General features: G+C 40.7%; 2 protein-coding genes across 3 annotated transcripts in view; both read left to right on the forward strand.

The window, feature by feature from the left end:
• Positions 1-1,576: 1,576 nt before the first annotated feature.
• On the forward strand, positions 1,577-10,363 carry LOC106085030 (arginine/serine-rich coiled-coil protein 2). The gene is made up of 4 exons (XM_013249029.2): positions 1,577-1,753; positions 2,040-2,297; positions 8,777-8,956; positions 9,024-10,363. Exons 1-4 carry the CDS (start codon positions 1,691-1,693, stop codon positions 10,131-10,133), a joined length of 1,611 nt encoding a protein of 536 aa, XP_013104483.2. The 5' UTR covers positions 1,577-1,690; the 3' UTR covers positions 10,134-10,363.
• Positions 10,364-13,623: 3,260 nt separating this feature from the next.
• The window catches only part of LOC106085029 (thyroid receptor-interacting protein 11), a 157,543-nt gene continuing 145,908 nt past the window's right edge, over positions 13,624-25,258 (forward strand). Inside the window, exons 1-2 of one of the 2 annotated variants that reach the window (XM_059367981.1) lie at positions 13,624-13,997; positions 20,760-20,903. In XM_059367981.1, the coding sequence (XP_059223964.1) occupies positions 13,785-13,997; positions 20,760-20,903 (357 nt within the window). In that variant the 5' untranslated portion in view covers positions 13,624-13,784. Of the gene's footprint in view, positions 13,998-14,116; positions 14,204-20,759; positions 20,904-25,258 lie in introns of those variants that run through there. The other variant, XM_059367982.1, reaches the window with a different exon arrangement.

Consider the following 25,258-nt stretch of genomic DNA (forward strand, 5'->3'; position numbering starts at 1 on the left):
ATTGTATCGCCCCCGAAAAAGGTTAAAAAAATCACTGAAATCATATGGTGCAATTCGCCATCTTGACATCAAGCTGATCGACGTTTTGCCAACACACTCAAAGAAATTTGTGTGCGTGCGTACATGAGCTGAAAATATGAGAGAAAGAAGATGACACCAAAGAGAACTTGGCCGGCTGCTAACAGCTGTTCACGTGAGACCACCTTTAGAAATCCGCCTTGTACCCAACATGCATGATAATAATGGGGGCCAGGCGGGCTAGAGAAGTTCCCTCCAATCTGTCATTTTAATCCCCTATTATAGTCAAGAATGACGAAAGGACTAGAAGCCAGAAAATAATTTAGATGGGAAAAATGTACTCGTTTAGCCATAATCCTGCGACTACACCCGCAATTTAAGGGCAGTGCCACAATAGGTGCTCAACCATCTATAACTCCTTTCATGATTAAAGGCTACAACAGAATGAGCTTCGCGATGAAAAATGTAATTCTGCAAACAAATACCAAAAAAGCAACGCGCAAAAGGTCTATATTCGGATTGCCATATCCAAATATAGACCGATCTGAACCATATACGACAGGGATGTCGAAAAGCCTAACATAAGTCACTGTGCCAAATTTGAGCAAAATCGGATTATTAAAGCGCCGTTTATGGGGCCAAGACTTCAAATCGAGAGATCGGTCTATATGGCAGCTATTGGGTTGCCCAAAAAGTAATTTTACAGATAATTACAGAGTCACAAGCTGTGAAAAAATTTGTCAACGCCGACTATATGAAAAATACGCAATTACTTTTTGGGCAACCCAATATATCCAAATTTGGACCGATCTGGACCAAATTGTAGAAAGTTGTCGAAGAGCCTAACGCAACTCACTGTCCCAAATTCCGGCGAAATCTGTCTATAAATGCACCTTTTATGGGCCCTTTGCAGAACTCGTTAAATGGTAAAACTTTCGGCAATGATGAGGCTATAAAATCGCACTTGGTTCAGTTTTTTGCAGATAAAGGCCAGAAGTTCTATGAGCGTGGAATACATAATTTGCCAGGAAGATGGCAAAAGGTTATCGAACAAAATGGCAATTATATATTTGATTAAAGTTCATTCTAAGTTGTATTAAAAATGCATTTACTTTCTTTTAAAAAATCCGCAATTACTTTTTGGGCAACCAATAGTTCGCGCCATTTTTCGTTGTTTGTGTATCTTAAGGTTCTTAATTATTATGCACACACACAACCTAAGCTCGTTGACAGATAGTGCACTTTGCGAGAAAAATTGTACTCAGATGTTTACGGTACACTACCTGGTAATTATGCCATATTTCTCTTTATAAAATTAGCTGTCGAGAGTCTTGAATCCGTATTTAATGAGTAGTGTAAACGGGGTTCTAGTACTGACTTCTTTCATATAGAAAATGCCTATTAAATTATTGCCAAATCTTTTGGACATTCATGACTTTTCGATTTTGTTTTTACTTCAATGTCGATTATACGACTTTTTTATTCAGTAAAAGTCGACTTAGACTTTTTTACACAAAAAGTCGATTAATCGATTAGTCGAAAATCGACTTTGGGATCCCTACATTTTACATCAATTTAATCGCATGTATGGATGTAGGAGAGATTAATCGTAAATGGAATAGGAAGAAATTTCAGTGCGTGTACAAATCGTGATAAAAAGTTTAAGAAAAAAATGTCCGGCCTTGTAAATTACAGTAGTGAGGAGGAACAGGATGATTATCCACATTTAAAAGCGGTAAATACACCAATAGATAAGAATTTTTCCATTGTTTTGAGCGTATGAAAAAAGAAAAAAAACAATGGCTGTCCAAATTATGTGATGCCTATAGTATAGAGAAAATATATCTGATTTGTACAACAAAATTAGCAATACTCATACTCAATCTTAACATATATTAACTTAAACAAAAAAAAAAAACATAAATACTAAGAGCTTATTAAGATTTTTGTTTTAAAATTAGTTTGTACTTTTTGAAATAACACCATATTTGCTGTTTCTGAATAGTTGCCAATTCCTTTAGGGTGAACAACGTGAAAGAATCGGCCGAAATCCATTGGCCGATGGCAAAAAGCTGAAACATCGTCGACGATGCTCTAGTTCTTCTGACACGGGCAGTGACAGTGATAATAAAAATGTGACACCACCTCCTTCACGCAAGGAAAGGGGTGGCGGTGGCAATGGCAGTCTAGGCAGTAGCGGCAGCAGCAGCAATAGAAATGAACGTGGAAGTGGAACCACCAACAACAGCAGCAGCAGCAGCACTTTTCACCACGATGAGGTAATAAGATTTTTATTTATGTCTATACATATAGTACTAAAAAGTATTTTTTAATTTTCAAAATCAATTTGTCAATATTTTGTTGCGAGGCGTTTCTTGTTATTGTTGCTATTTATTATTGCATAGCTTTTCTGGTCTCTTTGTCATAGTAGTTTTCGGTTTTTTTTCGTATTGTAGGAACTCAACCATAAATGGCAGGGTTATATTATTTTGCTTTAGACTGAATATCAAGGGTTGTTTTGTATTTTTATAACAATGTCTTACATTGATTTTATTTATGGATTCCCCAACATTGATGTCAAGTTCGATATCTAAGATAAATTAACATATTGATTTGTATGACTATGTAGTAATTCTTGTGAGTAATTTTACAGCCGCTGAAACATGTTCTCAATGTTTTTGCCGGTATTTGACAACACCACAGCCAAATTCAAAACAAGTCTTCTACGACATGCACCATCTAGCAGAGTAAAAGGAAGACTGGTTGTTATGGAGGCTGTATGCGATTGTTGACTGACTGCGCGACCATACTCTACACATGTTTTGGAAGTCATAACTGAAGTCTTTAAAAGAAATGTCAGCCAAATTGAAATTAAATGCCGAGAAGCCCCAGTTTTCATCAGATTTCGTTGAAAATTGGCACCAGGATTTCTGGTCAGCCTTTCAACATCAGTGACGAGTTTGATCCGAACCGGTCAATAAACTGATATATGTACCCCCATATAAACCGGTTCTCGGATTTGACTTCTTAAGCTCCTTGAAGTCTCAATTTTCATTTAATTTGGATGAAATTGGTATAAAAACTTCTGCTATGACCTCCAACATACGTGTCAAGTCTGATTCGAAACGGTCTATTGATATAGCCCCCAGTCATTTCAAGGTCCTAGAGGCCAAAATTTTCACCTGATTTGGCTGAAGTTTGACACAAAGAATTCTGCTATGAATTCTAGCATCCATGGTATGATCCGAATATGTCTATAGACTGATATAGGTCCCTCGAATACTGATTACCCTATATGACTACTTGAAACCATAGCAGCCGCTACCAATTCCGCATGATCCCAATAGGTCTATAGACTGCTATAGGTCCCTCTAATACCGATTACCCGACATGACTACTTAAAACCATAGCAGCCGCTACCAATTCCAGGTTTGATTGTTGCACAAAATTTAACTGAGTAAAGAAAGGCAAATTTGTAGCGGATTCATTGGTGGTGGGTAACCAAGATTCTGCCCAGCCGTTTTTATTTGTTAAGTTTAGGTAAGGTTGGAACAAAGGTGCAGATATTAATCAGCGCCATGCAACTATAGACATACACCTATGCCAGTAATCGGCTTGTTGTGCGTCCTAAAAACTAACAAGTAAAAAGGCATTAAGTTCGACCGGGCCCACCTCGGGAATGTATGTAAACCCCCTTTCGTCACGTGAAAATTGGATAACTTAAGCACCCAAATTCTGCACGGACATTGAGTGGTCTAATACATATGTCACTATTAAATTTTGTAGAACAAAATATTAGTCTTTTTGGCAGATATATCCAATTATAAACCGATTTGAACCATATTAAGTTCGAATATCGTGAGGTTCAGAAAACTCACTGTTTTAAATTTCAGCGAAATCGGGTAATAAATAAAGCTTTTATGGGCTTCAGTCCCCTTTTCGGCAGATCAATCTATATGGCCGCTCGATCTAAATATAGTCCGATCAGAACCATATTTAGGTCGGATATTGGGAGGTCTTAACCTACTCACTCTTTCAAAATTCAGCGAAATCGGGTAATAAATAAAGCTTTTATTATTTTATCTAAATATAGTCCAGTCTGAACCATATTTAAGTCAGGTGTCGGGAAGCTTAAAATAACCCACTGTTCTTAATTTCAGCGAAATCAGGTAATAAATAAAGCTTTTATGGGCTTCAAAACCTTTATCGGGAGATCGGTCTATATGGCAGCTATATCTATATATAGCCCGATCTTATCCATAATAAGGTCAGATGTTGGGAAGCTCAAAATGACCCACTCTTTCAAATTTCAGCAAAATCGGGTAAAAAATAAAGCTTTTATGGCCTTCAGACCCTTTATTGGGAGATCGGTCTATATGGCAGCTATATCTAAATATAGACCAATCTAATCCATAATAAGGTCAGATGTTGGGAGGCTTAAAATAACCCACTGTTTTAAATTTCAGAGAAATCGGATTAAAACTAAATATTTTATGGTCTTCAGACCCTTTATGGGGAGATCGGTCTATATGGCAGCTATATCTAAATATAGACCAATCTAATCCATATCAAGGTCAGATGTTGGGAGACTCAAAATAACCCACTCTTTGTTGTTGTTATTGCAGCAGTGTGTTATACACAGGCGGCAGCCATTGCCGATGAAGAACTCCATCGGGTCAATCCTGTGCGTACAACCGGCTGTCATGGGATTGATATATACTTTGTAGGGTCGGAATGATTTAATGAATATACCTTTTTGAGCCCTTAAGGGGCTCAAAAAGTAAAATAGGGAGATCGGTTTATATGGGTACTGTAACGGGCTATAGACCGATTCTGACCATAATTGGTACGTATGTTGAATGTCATGAGAAAAGTCGTTGTACAAAGTTTCTGCCAAATCGGATAAGAATTGCGTCCACTACAGGCTCAAGAAGTCAAGATCCCAGATCGGTTTATATGGCAGCTATATCAGTTTATATACCGATTTTTACCATACTAAACGCATTTGTTGGAAGTCATAACAAAACTCTTCATGCAAAATTTCAGTCAAATCGGACGAGAATTGCGCCTTCTAGAGGCTCAAGAAATCAAGACCCAAGATCGGTTTATATGGTAGCAATATCAGAACAAGGATTGATTTGGCCCATTTCCAATCCCAATTGACCTACACTAATAAAAAGTATTTGTGCAAAATTTCAAGCGCCTAGCTTTACTCCTTCGAAAGCTAGTGAGCTTTCGATAGGCAGACGGACGGACATGGCTAGTTCGACTTAAAATGTCATGACAATCAAGAGTATATATACTTTACTAGCCGAACCGGGCCCGCTCCGCTGCGCTTTCTTTAACTCTCTAATATCTCTTTAGGGTGGGGACACTTCGTCCTGAATGCGGATATCGAATTCGTGCCATTGTAGCCTATGACGCTGAACGTGTTCGAATCCTGGCGAGAACATCGGACAAAGCGGTGTTTATGGCCTCTTAATGTTGGCGACATTTGGGAGGTACAATGCCATACATGGTCATTTAAAAAATATTCCGCAACAGGGTGTGGCACTGCTGGACGCCATTCGGACTCGGCTATAAAAAGAGGTCCCTTATCATTGAGTTTAAACTTGAATCGGAAAGCACTCATTGATGTGTGAGAATTTGCCCTTTATCGGTTTCTGGTGGTAATGTTCTTCCTTAGGGTGATGTTATCATTAGGGGAGGGGTGGCACCTCAGACATTTCGACACAAATATGGATATTGAAATCGTTCTTAATTCCCAACGGAAATGAAGTTCAGTTTAGGGGGTGCTTTAGGACGTACCCCAAAACACTTGCTCCAAAATTGCATATCAAATAGGTTTTCTACTCTCAAATACCTTTCATTTGAGTCACATATTGTCATAATGCGTCAAATAACCCATTTGACGTATCTTTAGGAGGGAAAGCGCCACCTTGACTTGAACGCAAATTTTAATGTCATATTCGTAATTCGTTTTCTACTCTCAAATACCTTTCATTTGAGTCCCATATTGTCATAATGGGTCAAATAAACCATTTGACGTATCTTAGGAGGGAAAGCGCCACCTAGACTTTAATGCAAATGTTAATATCATATTCGTAATCTACTCCCTAATATCTTTCATTTGAGTCTCATATAGCCATGGTTGGCTAAAATGGCCATTTGGGGGTTGATATCTTGAAGGGGAAGGGCCCGCCTCCACCCGATATTTAAAAATGATACAGCCTATGTTTCATAATCTATCGGTACACAATCTATGAAAATTTTAAGAAAATCAGTTCAGCCAAGTATTATTTAGTCATAATGGGTCCAAAGGCGTTTTTGAGGGTTGGCGTGACCCGCTATACTTCGATCTGATTTTGTATGCCAGATTCGAAATCTACTCCCGAATACCTTTCATTGAAATGAACGTCCAATATGTCTTTTTGGGGTTGGGGCGGCCCGATGGGTACCTAGACTCAAAGTTTAATACCATATTCGTATTATACTCTCCAATACCTTTCATTTGATATCTATATTGTCCCGATCGGTCCACTTTTGATTTTGGGTTGTGTTTTTGGCATAAGGGCGAGGGTCCGTCCCCCTTCCGTTACCGAAAAATTATATAGCCTATGTTTCCTACCAGACCAACCTACACAATAAGCGAAAATTTCGAGAAAATCGGTTCGGCCGTACAGTCTATACGGAACAAACAAACCGAGTCCCATAAATCCGTGATTGGCTAATGTGCCCATTTTGGGCGTTTTGTGGGGGTGGGGTGACCCCCTATACTTCGACATGAATTTGTATGCCAGATTCGTTATCTACCTCCGCATACTTTTCATTTGATACCCATATTGTCCTTATCGGTCCTCTTTTGATTTTGGTTGGTGTTGTTGGGGTAACGGTGGAGTATCCACCCCTTTCCGTTATCAATAAATTATAAAGCCTATTTCTACTTCCTGACCATATTCGTAATCTACTCCCGAATATCTTTCATTTGAGTCCCATATTGTCATGATTTTCAAATAAACCTATTTTAAGGGGTTTTGGGGCTGGGGCGGTACTTGGAACCAACTTGTATTATGTAATTCGTACCCTACTCTTGAAAACCTTTCATTTGAATCCCATATTGTCCCGATCGATCCACTTTTATTTTTGGGTAGGACTTTTGGGTAAGGGGGAGGTTGCGCCCCCCTCCCGATAACAAAAAATTATATAGCCTATTCCTTCCAGACCAACCTACACAAACTGTGAAAATTTTCCAGGTAATCGGTTCAGCCGTTTTTGAGTCTATACTGAACAAACAAACAAACACAAATTGAATTTCATATATTAGATGGGGTCTTCGACGAATATTTCGAGGAGTTACAAACAGAATTACGAAATTATTGGGTTGCCCAAAAAGTAATTGCGGATTTTTTAAAAGAAAGTAAATGCATTTTTAATAAAACTTAGAATGAACTTTAATCAAATATACTTTTTTTACACTTTTTTTTAAAAGCAAGCTAAAAGTAACAGCTGATAACTGACAGAAGAAAGAATGCAATTACAGAGTCACAAGCTGTGAAAAAATTTGTCAACGCCGACTATATGAAAAATCCGCAATTACTTTTTGAATAGTATACCCCCCATCCTATGGTGGAGGGTATAAAAAATTATTAAAAAAATCTACCCATATAAGACCTATAAACAAATCGGCGCCCTTAACCACCTAAATCAACAAGAATTTTTTAAGCATCTCCATTTTTGGGCATTTTTCACTCATATTTCGTTAATGAACCAAATTGTCGATGATGTGTTGTTGTCTCTCCCCTTTCTCTTTCTTCACTTCGATGGGCCTTCGTGGTAGGGCGTTGTTTCTCCCATTTGTTTGTTTGCTTAGGCATATTTACATATACTACATACAAATACATATTTTATAATGTTGTTTATTTAGTTTTACTCATTTTTACATTATTAATTAAATATCCACTTTTGTTATTATTGTACAAAAACAACCATAAATCGAAAAGTTTTTAAACCCACAAAAACTCAACTTAAAAAAATTAAACCAAACCAAAATCTGCTACGATCACCATATTGAGATGTTCGAACATCAATCACTTCCCTATAAAATGAGTTAAAAAAAAACCATTCGATTGAAAGAAAAGAAAAAGAAACATTTTCCGTATGAGGGCCAACGTGTAAAAATAGTAAAGAGGCGCTCACTCATGGCCCGTTATTCCACGCCCCCTCTCTCTCTCTTTGAATACAAAGTCAATCACAAAGAAACACACAGACAAACTCCTTCCGATTGTGAGAGAATGAGTAGGAGATTTTTACCGAAATGACGTATGACTGTGTGAGCGGCTTCGAAACGTGAGTATGATCAATTTTATAACTAATACACATACATACACATGCCATGTGTTGTTGTTTTAATAATTCTCTTGCAGGAATATACTCGTATATTTATTAATCTAAGAACAAAAAAAAAAAACAGAAATAATAAACACACATACACATATGTATACATACATATAAGTTTAATTTTGTTGTAAATGCAAAACAAACCAAAAACAAAAAAAGAAATAGTCAAAAGGTAAAGGAGTAAAACTAAATTATTATAAATTTCATTTTGTTTGGTTGATAAAAAAAAGCAAACTCTTTATTACTAATAGACTTCGAAAGGTTGAGATTAGTTTTGTTTTAGAGAAGAAAGAGACAGTTTCAACTTTTGCAGAAAAGAATTAATACCTTAAGTATCCTTTCACTAACGTTTCTCTTACAGGATAAATACAAGTCATCAGCAGACAGGCGTGCCGACAAATACAGCAGAGATCATTCAAGAGACCGCAGAGACAACAACAACAGAGAGACGAGTAAACACTCTCGCGAGAGTCGTGGCGGCTATCGTGAGCATAGAGATGACAAGAGTTATGATAACGGCAACAATTGGCATGACAAGAAAGTAAGTGGGCAATTTTATAATTCAGCAATCAATTTGTTGGTGTTAATTCATTTTGTTTTTGTTACAGTATGATGATGGCAAACGCCACAGCAAAGATCATAAGCGTGACAACGACTACCACAGAAGCGAGAAACGTTCTCGTTATGATGATAAGAAACTTCAAGCATCTGGCTACAGCAAGGACCGTTCCTCAAATCTCTCAAAATCTCGCTATAATGATAGAAAACCCTGCGACGAACGCAAAGAAGAGCGCCGTGAAGATAAGCGAGCCAACGATGACAGGCGTAATCACAGTGGCAGCAGTTCAGCACACCGCAGAAGCGGCAATGATTACAATAATGAAAGAAAAGATTATCGTTCATCTGATGACCGTAGCACACCACGTTCCTCTGCTATGGAGAGACCCAATTCCTATTATCGTTCTAACAGCAAATACTCTCTAGATCGTCGCGGACTAGATGAGGAAAGAAAATCTCAACCACAACACTCGCGCTCCGAAGAGTCACCTGATAAATGCCAAGAGCGTAATAGCAGCTCACAACGTGAGCACCCCGCAGAAGCAATAAACACCACAACCACCACCATCATCACCCGTCCAGAAGAGCCTAATAATAAGTCCTCGTCGCCTGCCGAAGTTGTTGCCAAGAAAGTTTTACCTACAGCACGTAATTTTGAAGCCCTCTTATCTCTGCCCCTAAGCGAAACAGCACCCAAACAACCAAATGTTGTAACAGTTCCACCCATCACCGAGGCTGGTGAGGCTGAAGCTTTAACGGTACAGTTACCTAGCTACTATAATCCCAAAGTCATAAATCCCAATAAATACGCTCAGCAAATACAAAAGCGCAAACTTATATGGGGTGCCAAAAAGGCTGAGGATTCTGCTTCCAAATGGGGACATGCACAATTTTCACAAGACTCCGATGGCAAAGTTGCCTCGAAATTTATGCGTCTAATGGGCATTAAAAATGTTCCTCCACCTACGGAATCTGCGAATCCGGCCGAAACAGCAGGTCCCAGTGGTGATCAAAAGAAAAGCGATGCCGCCGCAAATCCCGACTTTAAATCCCGCGAAGCCATGTTCTCCACTATGGAACAGCAATATGAAGTTGCCCGTCAAGTCACCCATACAATGCGTGGTGTTGGTTTAGGTTTTAGTACGCAAAGACCATATTAAAGAGCTCAGTACAGAATAAAACCGAGTTCATAATAAGTTTAATTGATTGATTGATGAATGGATGAATAATACATACATATGAGAATACTAATATGTATTTATTTTAAACAGAGAACTTTTATTTAAGTACACACTACTAACAAATGACAAAAACAGAGAAATTGTATTTTTAGTTTTACATTGTAAAATTGATAAAATGTAAAGAAATCATACACACACACACACACAAAAACACAAAATAAATCAACCAAATTTAGTGAATTTAAAAATAATTAAAATAGAATTTTTATAAATGTTATTTTTTTATAGTGTCAAAATAGATTACTATCTAAGGAACTTATTTAAAGAAATTTGAACACCGCAACGGATTCATTCAAAGAATTTGGTCAAGGATCGCTGCCCCTCACATACAAATATGTGGCTATAACAATGGCTAGAGCACTGTAACTTTACTGCTGGCATTGATCCAATGGCAAATCATTCTCGAACCTTCTCAGAGGTGGCGGTGGTATCTCAGTCACTGAATCTAAGAAAATATCTAAAATGTTCAACTGAGCATCCCGATAGTGATAGAGTGAGCGAAAGGGAGAGAGATAGAGTATGCCAACACTACAGGGAGGGAGAGAGAGGTAGAGTATACCTCTACTACAACACCAACAACAACCCTTTTTGTCGATTTGTCATAACAGATCTGTAGTTCACTCATGGTCGATTTCATCTCGCTCTTTTACCACTCTGCGGAACCTAGAGACCTCGTTTACCTTTTGCCGCTACGCAAAAAAAGGCCCATAAGACCCTCTTGTACCATCGGTACGATATTGTATCAATGAGACTCGATACAATCCGGGTTTATCGATCCATTGAGAATATATTTTGCACCCAGGCAAATGAGACACCATTTTTGTCGATTCGCCATAACGAACCTAAAGGTCGCTCTTGGCCGATTTCATCTCGCTCTTGTACCACTCTTCGGAGCCTAGGAAACTCGTTTAACCTTTTGTCGCTACGCAAAAAAAGGCTCGTGAGGCCCTCTTGTACCATCGGCACGATATTGTATCAATGAGACATCGATACCATCCGGGTTTATGGATCCATTGAGCATATTTGTGCACCCAGGCAAATGTGTCACTGATTAAAATCGCCCATGTTTCTCTGTTGCTGTTGTTGTAGCAGTTTATTGTGTTCTATCTTACGTCTGCTTGATTCTGTTGAGTGTCAAGACCCAGGAACTCTGCAACTAAGATGGGGTGCGTCCACAGGAATCTGGGTCTGAGTCGAGTGGGTGTGTCTGGGCAGTTAAACAGGTGGTTACAATCGGGACATACAACTTGCACGTCGGCATCAATCCTAGCTCTGTAGGAGTCGAGTCGGCTGCATCTGCCGGAACGTAATTGAGCAAGAACTACTCTGGTTTGCCGGAGGAGGTCAATTTCTTCAGGTGCAATGTGAGGCGGTCGTTCTCCAAGGACTACATTCACCCGATAGCTATTTACCGTGTCTGCATGAATGTTGTCTAGACTCGCTTGATATGCCGCTTGACCTGGAGGTTCTCTCTTGTAGCGCTGAACCTCACGCTCTAGATTATGTAGACCTACCTTAAGGCTTCTGGGCGGTGAATATCTATCCACAAGATGATGATTTGGATGGTCTCTGCGATAACAGCCCAAAAGGTATTGCTTAGACAGCATGTAGTTATGTCTTCGCACTGGTAGGATCTTTCTCTCCTGATGGCACCTCCATCAGAACTACGGAGTCAGCCCATCGCAGTTCTGAGGGCGGCATTCTGACAGAACTGAATATTATTCCACTGCGTGTCACAGAGTTGACGAAACCACACTGGTGCTGCCTAACTTACCACATACCGGCCAATTGCTTTGTACGTGGTCAACAAGGTTTCTTTGTCTGCACCCCAAGTGCTACCAGCAAGTGACTTGAGGGCCTTGTTTCTACTTTTGACTTTATCGCAAATTGCTGTGGCATGTGGAGAGAATGTGTAAGAGCAGTCAAATGTGATGCCAAGTATTTTGGGACACTTGATGGTCGGAATCATTTCTCCATCGACCATCACTGTCAGCTCAATAACCACCGCGTATTTGTAGTGAACAATGTGGCTGCACAGTTGGTGGCAGATATCTTCAGATTTCTTGCAGCGAAATATGAGGCAAGTTCGTTGAGGTAGACGTTCAACCTATTCGCAGATGTCTCTGTTGTATCAATGTATTGTGTTTCATCCATTTATCTGCTGGTTTCTGTAAATAATCAGTTAAAGGAACATTGCGACTAATTTGGCATGCTTCCATAGCAAGGGCGTCACCAGCTAATTTGTGTGTTGGGGTGGGGGAAGCATAAAAGAGAGCAAATTTTGACAAATTCAAACATTTCTGGGTGTGCTTAGCCCACCCCCAGAGGCCTTTCTCATGATCATGATCATGATCCATAGGGATCTAGTACCAGATCGAGTACGATTGGCTGTTAAGTAAAACAGATGGTACGTGTCTTGAGGTTCCAGCAAGGCGGATTTAAAAAGGTTATCTTATACGCAAACAGCTGTTAACAGCCAGCTAGGTTTGACGGTATTGGCGTCAGATTTTTGTTTGCATTCTCTTTTTACCTTCTTTTCGATATATACTCTGCTCATATACGCACACGTATACACACACGCAAGAGGTCACCGTAGCGCAGAGGTTAACATGTCCGCCTATGACGCTAAACGCCTGGGTTCGATCCTGGCGAGACCATCAGAAAAAATTTTCAACGGTGGTTTTCCCCTCCTAATGCTGGCAACATTTGTGAGTTACTATGCCACGTAAAACTTCTCTCCAAAGAGGTGTCGCTTTGCAGCACGCCGTTCGGACTCGGCTATAAAAACGGAGGCCCCTTATCATTGAGCTTAAACTTGAATCGGACTGCACTCATTGATATGTGAGAAGTTTGCCCCTATTCCTTAGTGGAATGTTCATGGGCAAAATTTGCAATTTGCATACACACGCACACAAATTTCTTTGTGTGTGTGTTGGCAAAACGTTGATCAGCTTGATGGCAACATAGCGGATTGCACTATATGATTTGTGGTACACATGAGACCACCTTTAATTGTTTCACCACGAGGTCTCAGGCTAAAATCGGGATTCACATCCAACACTCTGGTATCAATCCTTGACTCGCTTTGTAGGAATTAAGACGGCTGCATTTGTCACAACACAATTTAGCCAGAATTATGTACTTATAAAGTACACTTTATCTTTAAATATTAAGTATTTGACGCATACACTAGCCCCTCGATTCTAATTGCATTTTAATATGGCCATATTACTTTCTATCTTCTCTTTCCCTTTTCAAAATCATTAACTAAAAAAATCCCCAATTCCGCGAACTTCAATCTGAAATAACACCAACAGTGTGGCATCTCTGCAAATGTGCTCTTTGCGCTCAGCTGTTAGCGTAAATGACATATTCCAAAATGCTGTCATCTTGACAACAACAACAACAACAAACAACAAACCAAAATAATAAATACAAGACGAATATTTTGCCATCATCATCAGAAAAAAAAAAGAAAATTGCTGTAATATTGTTCTTAAATTACAAAATTCATTGAATTAATTGTCGGGAAATCAATGTGAAAGTGCCTAAAATTGTCATTGTGCAAATATGTCGTGGTTAAATAACAGTTTAAACACCATTAAGGGTCAATTAACTACATTGGCCAATGAGATTTTGGAAGAGACCGCTGGTCCGGGCGATGCAGAATACCGAGGTGGTCCAGCGCCAAGTCTTGACCAGAAAACGGCCATTGAAATGTTGGCCGATACCCAACGGGAAAAGGAAGAATTGGATAAATTGTGCACCGACAAAGAAGTGGAGGTAAGTGCTATTTGTGGCGGAGAGGAAACTGTGTATGGAGGAAAAGTGCGTATGTGTGTTGCGCCCCCAAGTTGCAAAATATGTGTAGATAGAAAATTCGATTTTTCATTTTTCCCGAGGAACATTGAAGAGCGAGTTGTGTAAAGTAAATGTTAATTCTCGAAAAAAAAATTGTGTTTGTTGTTCCCATTCCAGCAAAAAGAAAGGTGTGCAAAGAAGTGTATCTTGGGTAAGATTTGTTTGTGGTTTGGCGCAGAAGTTTGTGGTTTTATCTTGGTTTGGTTTGAAAGTGATGTACTTTTTCAAATAAATGGATACCAACATATAAGAACACATCTGCTATATAACGCCTTAAGAAAATATTGATAGTTTCATTAAAATTTGGAGAAATCCATCTATGGCCTTTGGCAAATGAATATGGAAGTCTGAGATAAAGAGAAGGAGAAGTTTTCAACATATTGTGATTTTTAAAATTTGCCTCATAGTTCTTCAAAATCAACCCCTTCAAATCTAATTTGATATCAAATAAGAGTTCATGGTCATATGGAACTGGAAGTGACACAGACGTGATAAGATGTTTTCTTTATAAAATCCTTGATGCCTTGAATGGAAAAAATTAAATTTATTGATGGCAAAATGTCTCTTTATGATTTTAACACATCTGTAATCCCTTAAAAAGAAACTATTTTAAGGAAGGCTAACGCCAGATCGATGCGTGACTTGCTTATCACCATCGCAAGCTAATCAAGAAACTACTAATCTTGCAAAGTCGTAATGTGTGAACATTTTTCTTTTGAGCGAAATAATACAGCATACTACATACCAAACTCGGCATAATAGCACGATATCTACATATGTTGTGATTGTAACATTGTGAGATGTAACAGCAAATTTTGAAGTTGAGTTAGAACTTTGAAATGCCTAATAAGGAAACGTTTTAGCATTAAGAAGGTAGACAGGTGAAAGAAATACGGGCTAAGCGCAACGACCTTTCCATTAAGAAGGAGACTTCAGGCAAATCAATCAGTACTTTCCGCTCATAGTCTAAGCTCAATGATAGAGAACAGCTTTTCCATTCTCAATGTCATCGATAATAGAAAAGGGATCATCCCAATCCAACGGCATTCGGTTTTATGCGGCGGATTGGCTCGTCAGAGTTGTCATCGATCAGTGGCTTTCATCTCAGTATGCAAATTTAAAATTTTGCCCATGGACGTTCCATAAGGAACAGGCCCATGAGGGCTGCCGCCTCAGTGTACAACACACTGCTACAACAACAACAACCATGGAATCAAGCTCTCCTCAGTGTGCCGGGACCGCCTCCATTATTGGTCGGTGTCAATCACAGATGCGTAGGGTGGGTCCAATCCGGACGTACTCTGACCGATATTTGAAAGTATTATCATACTTACTACATTGCAATGGATCATAAGCCGAGAAATGCACCATTCCATGCATAGAATGTATGGGGTTCGCATTACACTTAAGTATAGCGTAATAAGACTGGCATATTTGTTGTGGAAAAAGATAGGTAGAGGTTAAACAGTGCCGGAGATATCAAACCGCCTTGAGGAACTCCCTGTTTCACTCTACGATGCTACGATTTCTTATCCCTAAATTCCACATATGACTGGCGACCACACAGATAATTCGCAACCCGGCGTATCAGGCCTGGCTAAAGGGACGTATTGGCGATGTCCTCAAATAGTCGAATAGTGTCGAATGCCTTCGATAGGTCCAGTGCCACGAGGACCGTTATATCACATGGCCTGGGCTGATTGAAGCCACGGCAAATGTGTGCGGTGATGGCATGCAAAGCAGTTGTTGTGCTATGCAGTCTTCGAAATCCATGCCGATGCTTCGGCGAATGGAAATTCTCCAACGAGTCTCGGGAGGAGTAATGCCTCAAGCGTTTTGGCTACTGGTGAGAGAAGGAAGATTGGTCTGTACGATTTCCCAAATTCGGGTCCTCTCCAGGCTTTAGTAGCGGGATCACTCTGCCCATTTTCCACACATTCGGAACTATAAGGGTGTTTAAAGACAAGTTGAGGATATTAGTAGATAGATAAGTAGATCCAGATTCTTCAGCATCAGTGTAGAGATTCCGTCGGGGCACAATGCCTTGGATCATATGGCGCCACGGATGACATTTGTAACTTCGGCCACGGTAAATTGTGATGGCTGCTCATCGGCTCGGAAACCGCGGATGCGACGAATGGCCTTGCCCTGTCACTCTCGGGATGCACAATGAATTTACGATTACGTCGCCAAAAGTGGCTGTCATCCCGTCTACTGGGGTTCGAGAGTGACTTAACAGTAGACCACAGCTTGCCTTAACCGGTGCCTGAGTTACACTGCTCCAAGTGTTCCATCCACAAATCCGTTTACGTTCGTTGACTATCCTGTTTACTTCCAGATTCAGCTTGCTGATTATGGGGTTATTGGGGTCCATACAACGAATCCCATCACGCTCGTCTGCGAATACCACTGCCTGCGCCGGGAAATTTGGCCGCACTTGGGGTATTCGATCCGCTGGTATAAATCGAGCGGCTGCTGCGTTAATGATGTCTCGGAATTTCTTCTCGGAAACTAGTACATCCGAGGGTGGTGGCAGTTCACTGAAGCGGCGATGGGTATACTCTCTGAAGCCAGCCCAATCGACCTTCTTCTGATTGATAAATGTCCGGCCCTCACCATGGGGAGAATTATGGGAAGGTGGTCTGACCCCAAAGAGATGTCGGCTTGCCAGGATGCGTCACTCTGGAGATCAGGGGATGTAATGGAAATGTCTGGCGAGCTGATGCACCTCTTTGTAATCCATGTGGGGGCATCCCCATTCACCGTGCAAAACGTGGAGCCTTCAATCTGCTCTGCCAAAGCTATGCCACGCTGGTCGTTACCTAGGGGGGAGAATGGCATGAAGTGTGATGCGCATTTAAGTCGCCTAGAACCAGGCGATTACGGCCAGATAGTAACCCACTTATATCGGGGTTGTAAGCTTGGCCATTAATTGGGACACAGCTACCAACCGGCGGTATGTACACGTTGTATAGCTCTATTTCGGCAGTACCAGACCTGACTGCTATCCGCATCCACTCCATGTAGCGGTCACTAGCGTCAGGCGCAGGCGAGATGAGTCTATACTGCACGGAATGGTGTATTACCAAGGCCAACACGTGTGATGCGCATTTGTGACACGCAGTGGAATAATAGTCAGATCTGTCAGAATGCCGCCCTCCGAACTGCGACGGGCTGTCTCCTCAGTTCTCATGTGGACCACCTCCATCAGGAGACAAAGATCCTACCAGTGCGAAGACATAACTACATGCTGTCTAAGCAATACCTTTTGGGCTGTTATCGCAGAAACCATCCAAATCACCATCTTGTGGGTAGATATCTACCGCCCAGAAGCCTTAAGGTAGATCTACACGATCTAGAGCGTGAGGTTCAGCGCTACAAGAGAGAACCTCTAGATCAAGCGGTATATCATGCGGGTCTAGACAACATTCATGCATACACGGTAGCAGATGCGATAAATAGCTACCAGGTGAATATCGTCCTTGGAGAACGACCGCCTTCAGTTGCACCTGAAGAAATTGATCCCCCCCGGCAAACCAGAGTAGTTCTGGCTCAATTACGTTCCGGCAATTGCAGCCGCCTCAATTCTTACAGAGCAAGGATTAATGCAGAAGTGCAAGACGTATGTCCCGATTGTTACCAAAGACCGCACGATGCACGTCACCTGTTTAACTGCCCAGACAGACCCACTCAACTCAGACCCAGATCTCTGTGGACTACCCCATCTTAGTCGCAGAGTTTCTGGGTCTTGACACTCAAGAGAATCAAGCAGATGAAAGATAGAACACTACAAACTGCTGCAACAACAACCTTCAATTGAGCCCCATATTGACAAGAACTCCTATATGTCTCTTTAAAGGAGTTTTGAAGTTGAAGCGTTCCCCTAGGCACTTGAAACCAAGTGCTGGTATCATTTTCGTATTATACTCTCCAATACCTTTCTTTTGATATCCATATTGTCTCGATAGTTTTACTTTTGTCTTTGGGTTTTTATACCCACCAGGATGGTGGGGGTGTACTAATCTAGTCATTCCGTATGCAACACCTCGAAATACTCGTCTAAGACTCCATAAAGTATGTATATTCTTGACGTCTCGACATTCTAAGTCGGTCTAGCCATGTTCGTCTGTCGAAATCACGATAGCGGTGGAACGCGTAAAGCTAGCCGCTTGAAATTTTGCGCAGATACTTAATATTGATGTAGGTCATTGGGGATTGCAAATAGGCCATATGGGTTAAGATTTAGATATAGCTGCCATATAAATCAATCTCCCGGTTTGATTTCTTGAGCCCTTACAAGCCGCAATTTTTGTCTGATTTGGTTGAAATTTTTGCACGTAGTATTCTGTAATGACTTCCAACAACTGTGCCAAGTACGGTCCAAATAGGTCTTCAACCTCATATAGCTCCCATATAAACCGATCTCCCGATTTGACTTCTTGAGCCCTTACAAACTGCAATTTTTTCCGATTTGCCTGAAATTTTGTACGTGGTGTTTTGCTAAAACTTCCAACAACTGTACCAAGAACGGTCCGAATCGATCTATACCCTGCTATAGCTCCCATATAAACCGATATCCCGATTTGACTTCTTGAGCCCTTACAAGACGCAATTTTTTCCGATTTGCCTGAAATTTTGTACGTGGTGTTTTGTTAATACTTTCATCAAATGTGCAAAGTACGGTTCGAATCGATCTATACCCTGCTATAGCTCCATATAAACCGGTCTCCCGATTTGACCTCTTGAGTCCTCACAAGTCGCAATTTTAATCCGATTTGGCTGAAATTTTGCATGTAGTGTTTTGTTATGACTTCCAACCACTGTGCCAAGTACGGTCCCAATTGGTCTATAATCTGATAAAGCTCCCATATAAACCGATCTCCCGATTGGACTTCTTGAGCCCTCACAAGCCGCAATTTTTGTTCGATATGGCATGCAGTCTTTTGTTATGACTTCCAACCACGGTGCCAAGTACGGTCCAAATCGGTCTATAACTTGATATAGCTCCTATGTTAACCGGACTCTCGATCATCTTTGTTCGATTCCTAGAAGCTTTAATTTTTGCTGGTTTGACAGAAGTTTGGCCCTTCAGATAAATTTATTTTGTATACATTTTTAGCAGAATCCATGGTGGTGGGTTCCCAAGGGTCGGCCCGACCAAACTTAGCACTCTTTTACTTTCTTTTTCAAAACGATCCATTTCGAGTTATTTTTCCCCGTAAAGATCACTTTTGTAAGAATCGCAAACGAAAAAATAGTTGAATAGCGGCGGCAAAAATCGAATTGAAACTAAATCCATTTCGACTTCTTCTGACTTTTGACTCCAAAGTCGATTATTCGACTTTTTTAAAACAGTAAAAAAAAATGTATAGGACTTGAACGCCGTGCCAGTAGCATGGACCACATCAACCTCTGAGTATGATCTAAACATATTTGAATGCAGCTGCCACATAGGCCTATTTTTCCGATTGTAGGCATTGAACGCACAAAAGATGCGTTTCCTACAAAAAATTTACGCTCGTACCAGTCACAGACAATATCTGAACTTACACCCTTCTGAAATTTGTAGCAGTGAGACCCGATTTTTTTTCGACTTGTTACTACTTTTTCAACTTGTTGACTTTTTTCGACTTTTCGGCTTCAAAGTCGATTATTCGTCATTTTTAAACAGTAGAAGTCGACTTCGACTTTTTTACACAAAAAGCCGATTAATCGATAAGTCAAAAGTCGACTTTTAGATCCCTATTTTCGACCCTACAAACTACTTAATTTATATAGGATCTAGACATGTTTGTGCTTCTGTTCGATGAAATCACTCTACAGCCTTACATTCAAAGATGCCCTATACCTTGACGTAGAACCCTTTATAGCGATCTCTCGATGATAAATCTTGAATTCAAAAAGTCGTAATTTTTCCCCGATTTTAATGAACATTCGTGCCGAGTTTGGGTAAAGCTGTTTCCCGATTTGTAGGATTTGAGCTCAGAAATGCACTTTTTCCAAAGCGCTGTGCCGGGGGTCCATGCAATCGATCCCTCAACGTCTGAGTATGGACCAGATCGAACCATATTTGCATGTAGTTGCCACATAGGCCTGTTTGTCTGATTGAAGGCATTGAACGCACAAAGCGCCGTTTTCTACCTGAGTATGGACCAGATCTAACCAAATTTGCATGTAGTTGCCACTTAGGCATGTTTATCTGATTGCACGCATTGAACGCACAAAGCTGCGTTTTCTACCCAAAATTTACGCCATTTGGAAGAGATCCCTTAACACTTGTGCTAGTAACAGTCAATATTTGAACTTATGCCCTCTCTCCTGAAATTTGTACCCCTTGTTACAGTATTTGGCCCCGTCGGTCGAATCCAAGGTTTTGTTCTGCACTTTCTTTGACATTTTTTGTTAAGGGAAAATTTCTTGAAAATTTTGTCTTTGGGAACATTTCTTGATTTTCAGTTGGGTTTTACTGTCCTGGTTTTTTCCTGTTATTATTCTTGAATCACTTACACTTGAGAAGCATTGCGCCAAGATTTTTTTTGTTTTTTTTTTGGAATTAACATATTTGCTTTTCACTCGCATATTTATGCATTTTTTGAATATTTAATACTCGTATTCACCATTGCATGCAGCATGTATTTGAGAATGAATGTGGCTCATGTCTGTTATTTACTCTTTGATTTGCAGATTGTAGCACTTCGCAAACAAATCGAAACACTATTACAAAATCAAATTAGCGACTCGGGAGGCGGCACTGGCAGAGCAAGTGGCAGTGGCAGTGTTGTTGGAGGCGGTGGCGGCGCTTCAGGCAGTGGACGCACATCAAAAACGGTAAGCTCTTCCTTTTTCTTCAAGTTTTGCATAAATTATTCAAATCCATGCAACGCCACAGACTGAGATGACGCCATGACTTTGTGACCAATCGACAGACTGAAAAAAATGAAGAAAAAATCCAAGCCACACCATGGAGACTTTATTTGGATTTGTCTATGCCATCGTTCTACAGAGCATACATGAAAATAGTGGAGATTGTGTATATTTCCGGATGGTTTTGTGATGCATTATTTAAACACAACCTACATACGGTTATGTTTGAACAAAAAAGGACACCCAACCAAAATTCAACAAAAAAACCTCAACTTTTACCTGGGCTCGAAGTGTGCATAAATATTTACACTTTGATAATGAACCACAACAAAAAATGAAAAAAAAAAACGAAATATCAACAGCGCCGATATGTAGTTCATCTTGCGTGGCATACACTCGCACACACTCCTCCCCGTGCGCACCTACTGATAAATGTACAATAATTTCAAACATGGGGATTATCTTTTCTTATCAGTGTATGATATGGAGTTTTTGTTTTCTTTCACTGAAATACCTACCTACCTACCTATATGGAATTTATAAAAATATAAAACAGGGGTCTCTAAGGGTGTTATGTGAGTCTAGGCTAGTAGCCTTAGAATTCAGGGGAAACTAATTTTTTAAAATGAAGGGGAGGCTAAAATTGGGTTTTTGTTGTTGTTGTTGTAACCACATTTTCATGTGGAGATGGCGATCCTTGTCAAGCTCCTTTAGGGGAGCAAGCTCGTTACGGACCGATCGCTGCGAGGTTATTTAAAGTCGCCAATAACTCGCCTTGTCATAGCGAGCATCGTAGCCTTGTCATAGCGCATTTGTGCAAGAGCCGGTGCCATCCGACCTCTCACTGAGACTCTCTGGTCGATATCGCTGATTGTCCGCGACTGCAGTTACAGCTACTCCGGATGCAGAATTTCACTATCCGCAACCTGTGGACGTGGCCGGTAGCTCGCAGCTAAGCTTCTCGTGACAGCACACAGATCGGACCTCAATGTTCCAGCTTGTGTGGTGCTCACAGCTATCCCTTGCCGGGTTTTTTGCTGTGGTGCTTAATTTTTTAGTTTCAGAACTAAGTTCTGTTTTATATCAAAATCTAGGAACTCTGCAATTTGGAAGGGTTGCGTTTAGGTTAGCTTAGTTTAAGTAAGCTCGCAGCTAAGCTTCTTATGATAGCAATGAACACCCAAATATCGGACCTCAATGTTCCAGCTTGTGTGGTGCTCACAGCTATCCCTTGCCGGGATTTTTGCTGTGGTGTCTTCATGCTTAATTTGTTAGCTTCAGAGCTAAGTTCTGCTATACGTCAAAATCTACGAACTCTGCAATTTGAAAGGGGTGCGTTTAGGTTAGCTTAGTTTAAGTAAGGTTTCTAGCCGCTTCCCTCGGGCTACTTAGGCCCATTTGCAAATCAACAGATCGGTCTATATGTCAGCCATATCCAAACGTGAACCGATCTGGGCTACACTTGTCGGGGATGTTGAGAGGACTAACAAAATTCCAAAATTCACTGCGCTTAATTTCAGTGATAGGGTAAAAATTGTTCGCTTTATGAGGCCCGTACCTTCAATCGGGAGATTGGTCCATGTAATTCAAATGTGGTCCGATCTAGACTATTCTCAGCATGGAAGTTGAGGGGCCTTAACCTTTGAATAGCTTAAAATTAGCAAATTTTGTTGAAAATTATGTAATTTTTATACCCACCACCATGGTTGTTGTTGTTGTTGTTGTAGCAGTTTGTAGTGTTCTTTCATTCGTCTGCTTGATTCTGTTGAGTGTCAAGACCCAGGAACTCTGCGACTAAGATGGGGTGCGTCCACAGGGATCTAGGTCTGAGTCGAGTGGGTCTGGCCGGGCAGTTAAACAGGTGACGTGTATCGTGCGGTCCCTGGTTACAATCGGGACTTACATTTTGCACGTCGGCATCAATCCTAGCTCTGTAGGAATTGAGGCGGCTGCATCTGCCGGAACGTAATTGAGCCAGAACTACTGTGGTTTGCCGGGGGAGGTCGATTTCTTCGGGTGCAATGGGTGGCGGTCGTTCTCCAAGGGTAACATTCACCCCGGAGCCGTTTACGGCATCTGCTACCGTCAAACTTGTTTTAGTGTCGTGCTTACATCGTAGACACATTGTCGCGTTATAAGTACGACCTACCAATATATGGCCCTTTAAGCCTCCACACCTAATATGGTTGAAAAGCCTTCCAACCAAAGACGAAACGCGTTCCAGTGGTTGGTGTCTTGTGATCTCTGGCTTTCCTTTTCCATAGCAAAAATCTCCGACTATTAAGCCATTTAGAGACCTAAAGAGAAACAAACGGAAAAAACCTTATTTTAAACGAAAGGCAATATGTTTGCTTTGTAATAGCATTCGCAATTTCGTTTGGCACCATACAAACTCATTGGTAGGATCTGCCAATCTCAATGATGGTCGTACGTCAAAACATTCTGAGTACGATTATGCTAGAAAATGTCAAACTTTTCAATGGAAATGTAAGATTGCACCTGCCAATACTTGGTATTGCCTAGGCCAGAAACTTATATAGCAGCCCTCGTAGTCATGCAAAACTTAACAAATCGTATGGCATACGTTTCTGCTCTTTGTAGCATAGCAGTCACTAAACCTTCCGGTCCCGACTACTTTCCCTTCTGTTATTATGTCTTCAATCAAGGGCAGTGACTAGGTACTGTGCGGTATCAAAAGGTCTTCGATAGTATCCGGGTACGTAAACCCTCGGCTATGCCTGAGCACGAAGATGATTGAGTGTGGCAGAGCTAGACATCATCCAACTTTCGTTGTCTGAATGCTGCCTAAGACATTTGTCGAGTTCTTTTCCCGGTATCTCTTTTTAGGCAAAAAAAAGGATAAAAGAAAATAATTGCTATGCTATTGTAGACCATAGTAGAAGTCATTAGGTAAAATTTCAGCCAAATCGAATAAGAATTGAGCCCTCTAGTGGCTCAAGAAATTAAGATTCAAGATCGGTTTATATAGCAGCTATATCAGCTTATGGATCGATTTCGACCACACTCAGCATAGTTGTTGGAAGTCATAACAAAACACCTTATGCAAAATTTTTGCCAAATCGGATGAGAATTGTACTTCTAAGGGCTCAAGATCCAAGATCGGTTTATATAGCAGCTATATCAAAACTTAAACCGATATGGCCCATTTACAATCCCAACCGACCTTCGCTAATAGGAAGTATTTGTGCAAATTTTCAAGCGGCTAGCTTTACTCCTTCGAAAGTTAGCGTGCTTTCGACAGACAGACGGACGGACAGACATGTCTAGATCGACTTTAAATGTCATGACGATCAACAATAAATACACTTTATGGGGCCTTAGACGAATTTTTCGAGGAGTTACAAACAGAATGATGAAATTAGTATGCCCCCATCCCATGGGGGAGGGTATAATAAGCATCGAAAAATAATAGGAAACATAGAGTGACTATACTCCCGAATTTATGATGGGCTATAGCAATTTCAGAAATGCATCCCCACCTAACAGGTACAGATCGAAGATGGATCTGAAATAGAATAGAACGAGAGTTTTGAATATAATGCCACCCCAGCATAGTGTCCCGAGCAGATATTCAGGGGCAGTTCTCTTCAATTACAAAAAGGTGTTAAGTTCGGCCGGGCCAAACTTTGGATACCCACCACCTCGGGTATATATGCAAACCACCTTTTGTCATAATCCGGGGACAAATGCATACAAGTATGCTCCCATAGCAGCTTTATCGAAATATGATCCGATTTGGACCAAATTCGACACGGATATTGAGAGACACTGTTAAATTTTGTAGAACAAAATATTGGTCTTTTTGGTAGCCATATCCAAATCTGGACCGATCTGGGCCAATTTAAAGAACGATGACGAAGGGCCTAGCACAACTCGCTGTCCCAAATTTTGGCAAAATCGGACTATAAATGCGCCTTTTATGGGCCCAAGACCTTATATCGAGAGATCGGTCTATATGGCAGCTATATCCAAATCTGGACCCACCACAAATCACTGTCCCAAATTTCGGCGAAATCTGACAATAAATGAGCCTTTAATATGCCCAAGACCCTAAATCTAAAGATCGGTCTCTATGGCAGCTACATCCAAATCTGGACCGATCTGTGCCATATTGCAGAAGTATGTCGAGGGGCTTAAGTTAACTCACTGTCCCAAATTTCGGCGACGTCGGATACTAAATGCGCCTTTTATGGGCCCATGGCCTTAAATCGGGAGATCGGACTATATGGCAGCTATATCCAAATTTGGACTGATCAAATTGAAAAAGGATGTTGACTGGCTTAACACAACTCATTGTC

Source organism: Stomoxys calcitrans, chromosome 4, assembly GCF_963082655.1.
Source record: "Stomoxys calcitrans chromosome 4, idStoCalc2.1, whole genome shotgun sequence".
Classification (NCBI taxonomy): domain Eukaryota; kingdom Metazoa; phylum Arthropoda; class Insecta; order Diptera; family Muscidae; genus Stomoxys; species Stomoxys calcitrans.

Bases quoted from the DNA above. Each gene is read 5' to 3' on its own strand.
- LOC106085030 (XM_013249029.2), top strand. From the start codon at position 1,691: ATGTCCGGCCTTGTAAATTACAGTAGTGAGGAGGAACAGGATGATTAT. The intron at 2,298-8,776 runs GTAATAAGATTT...TTTCTCTTACAG, and splicing joins GCACTTTTCACCACGATGAG to GATAAATACAAGTCATCAGC. The intron at 8,957-9,023 runs GTAAGTGGGCAA...TTTTTGTTACAG, and splicing joins ACAATTGGCATGACAAGAAA to TATGATGATGGCAAACGCCA.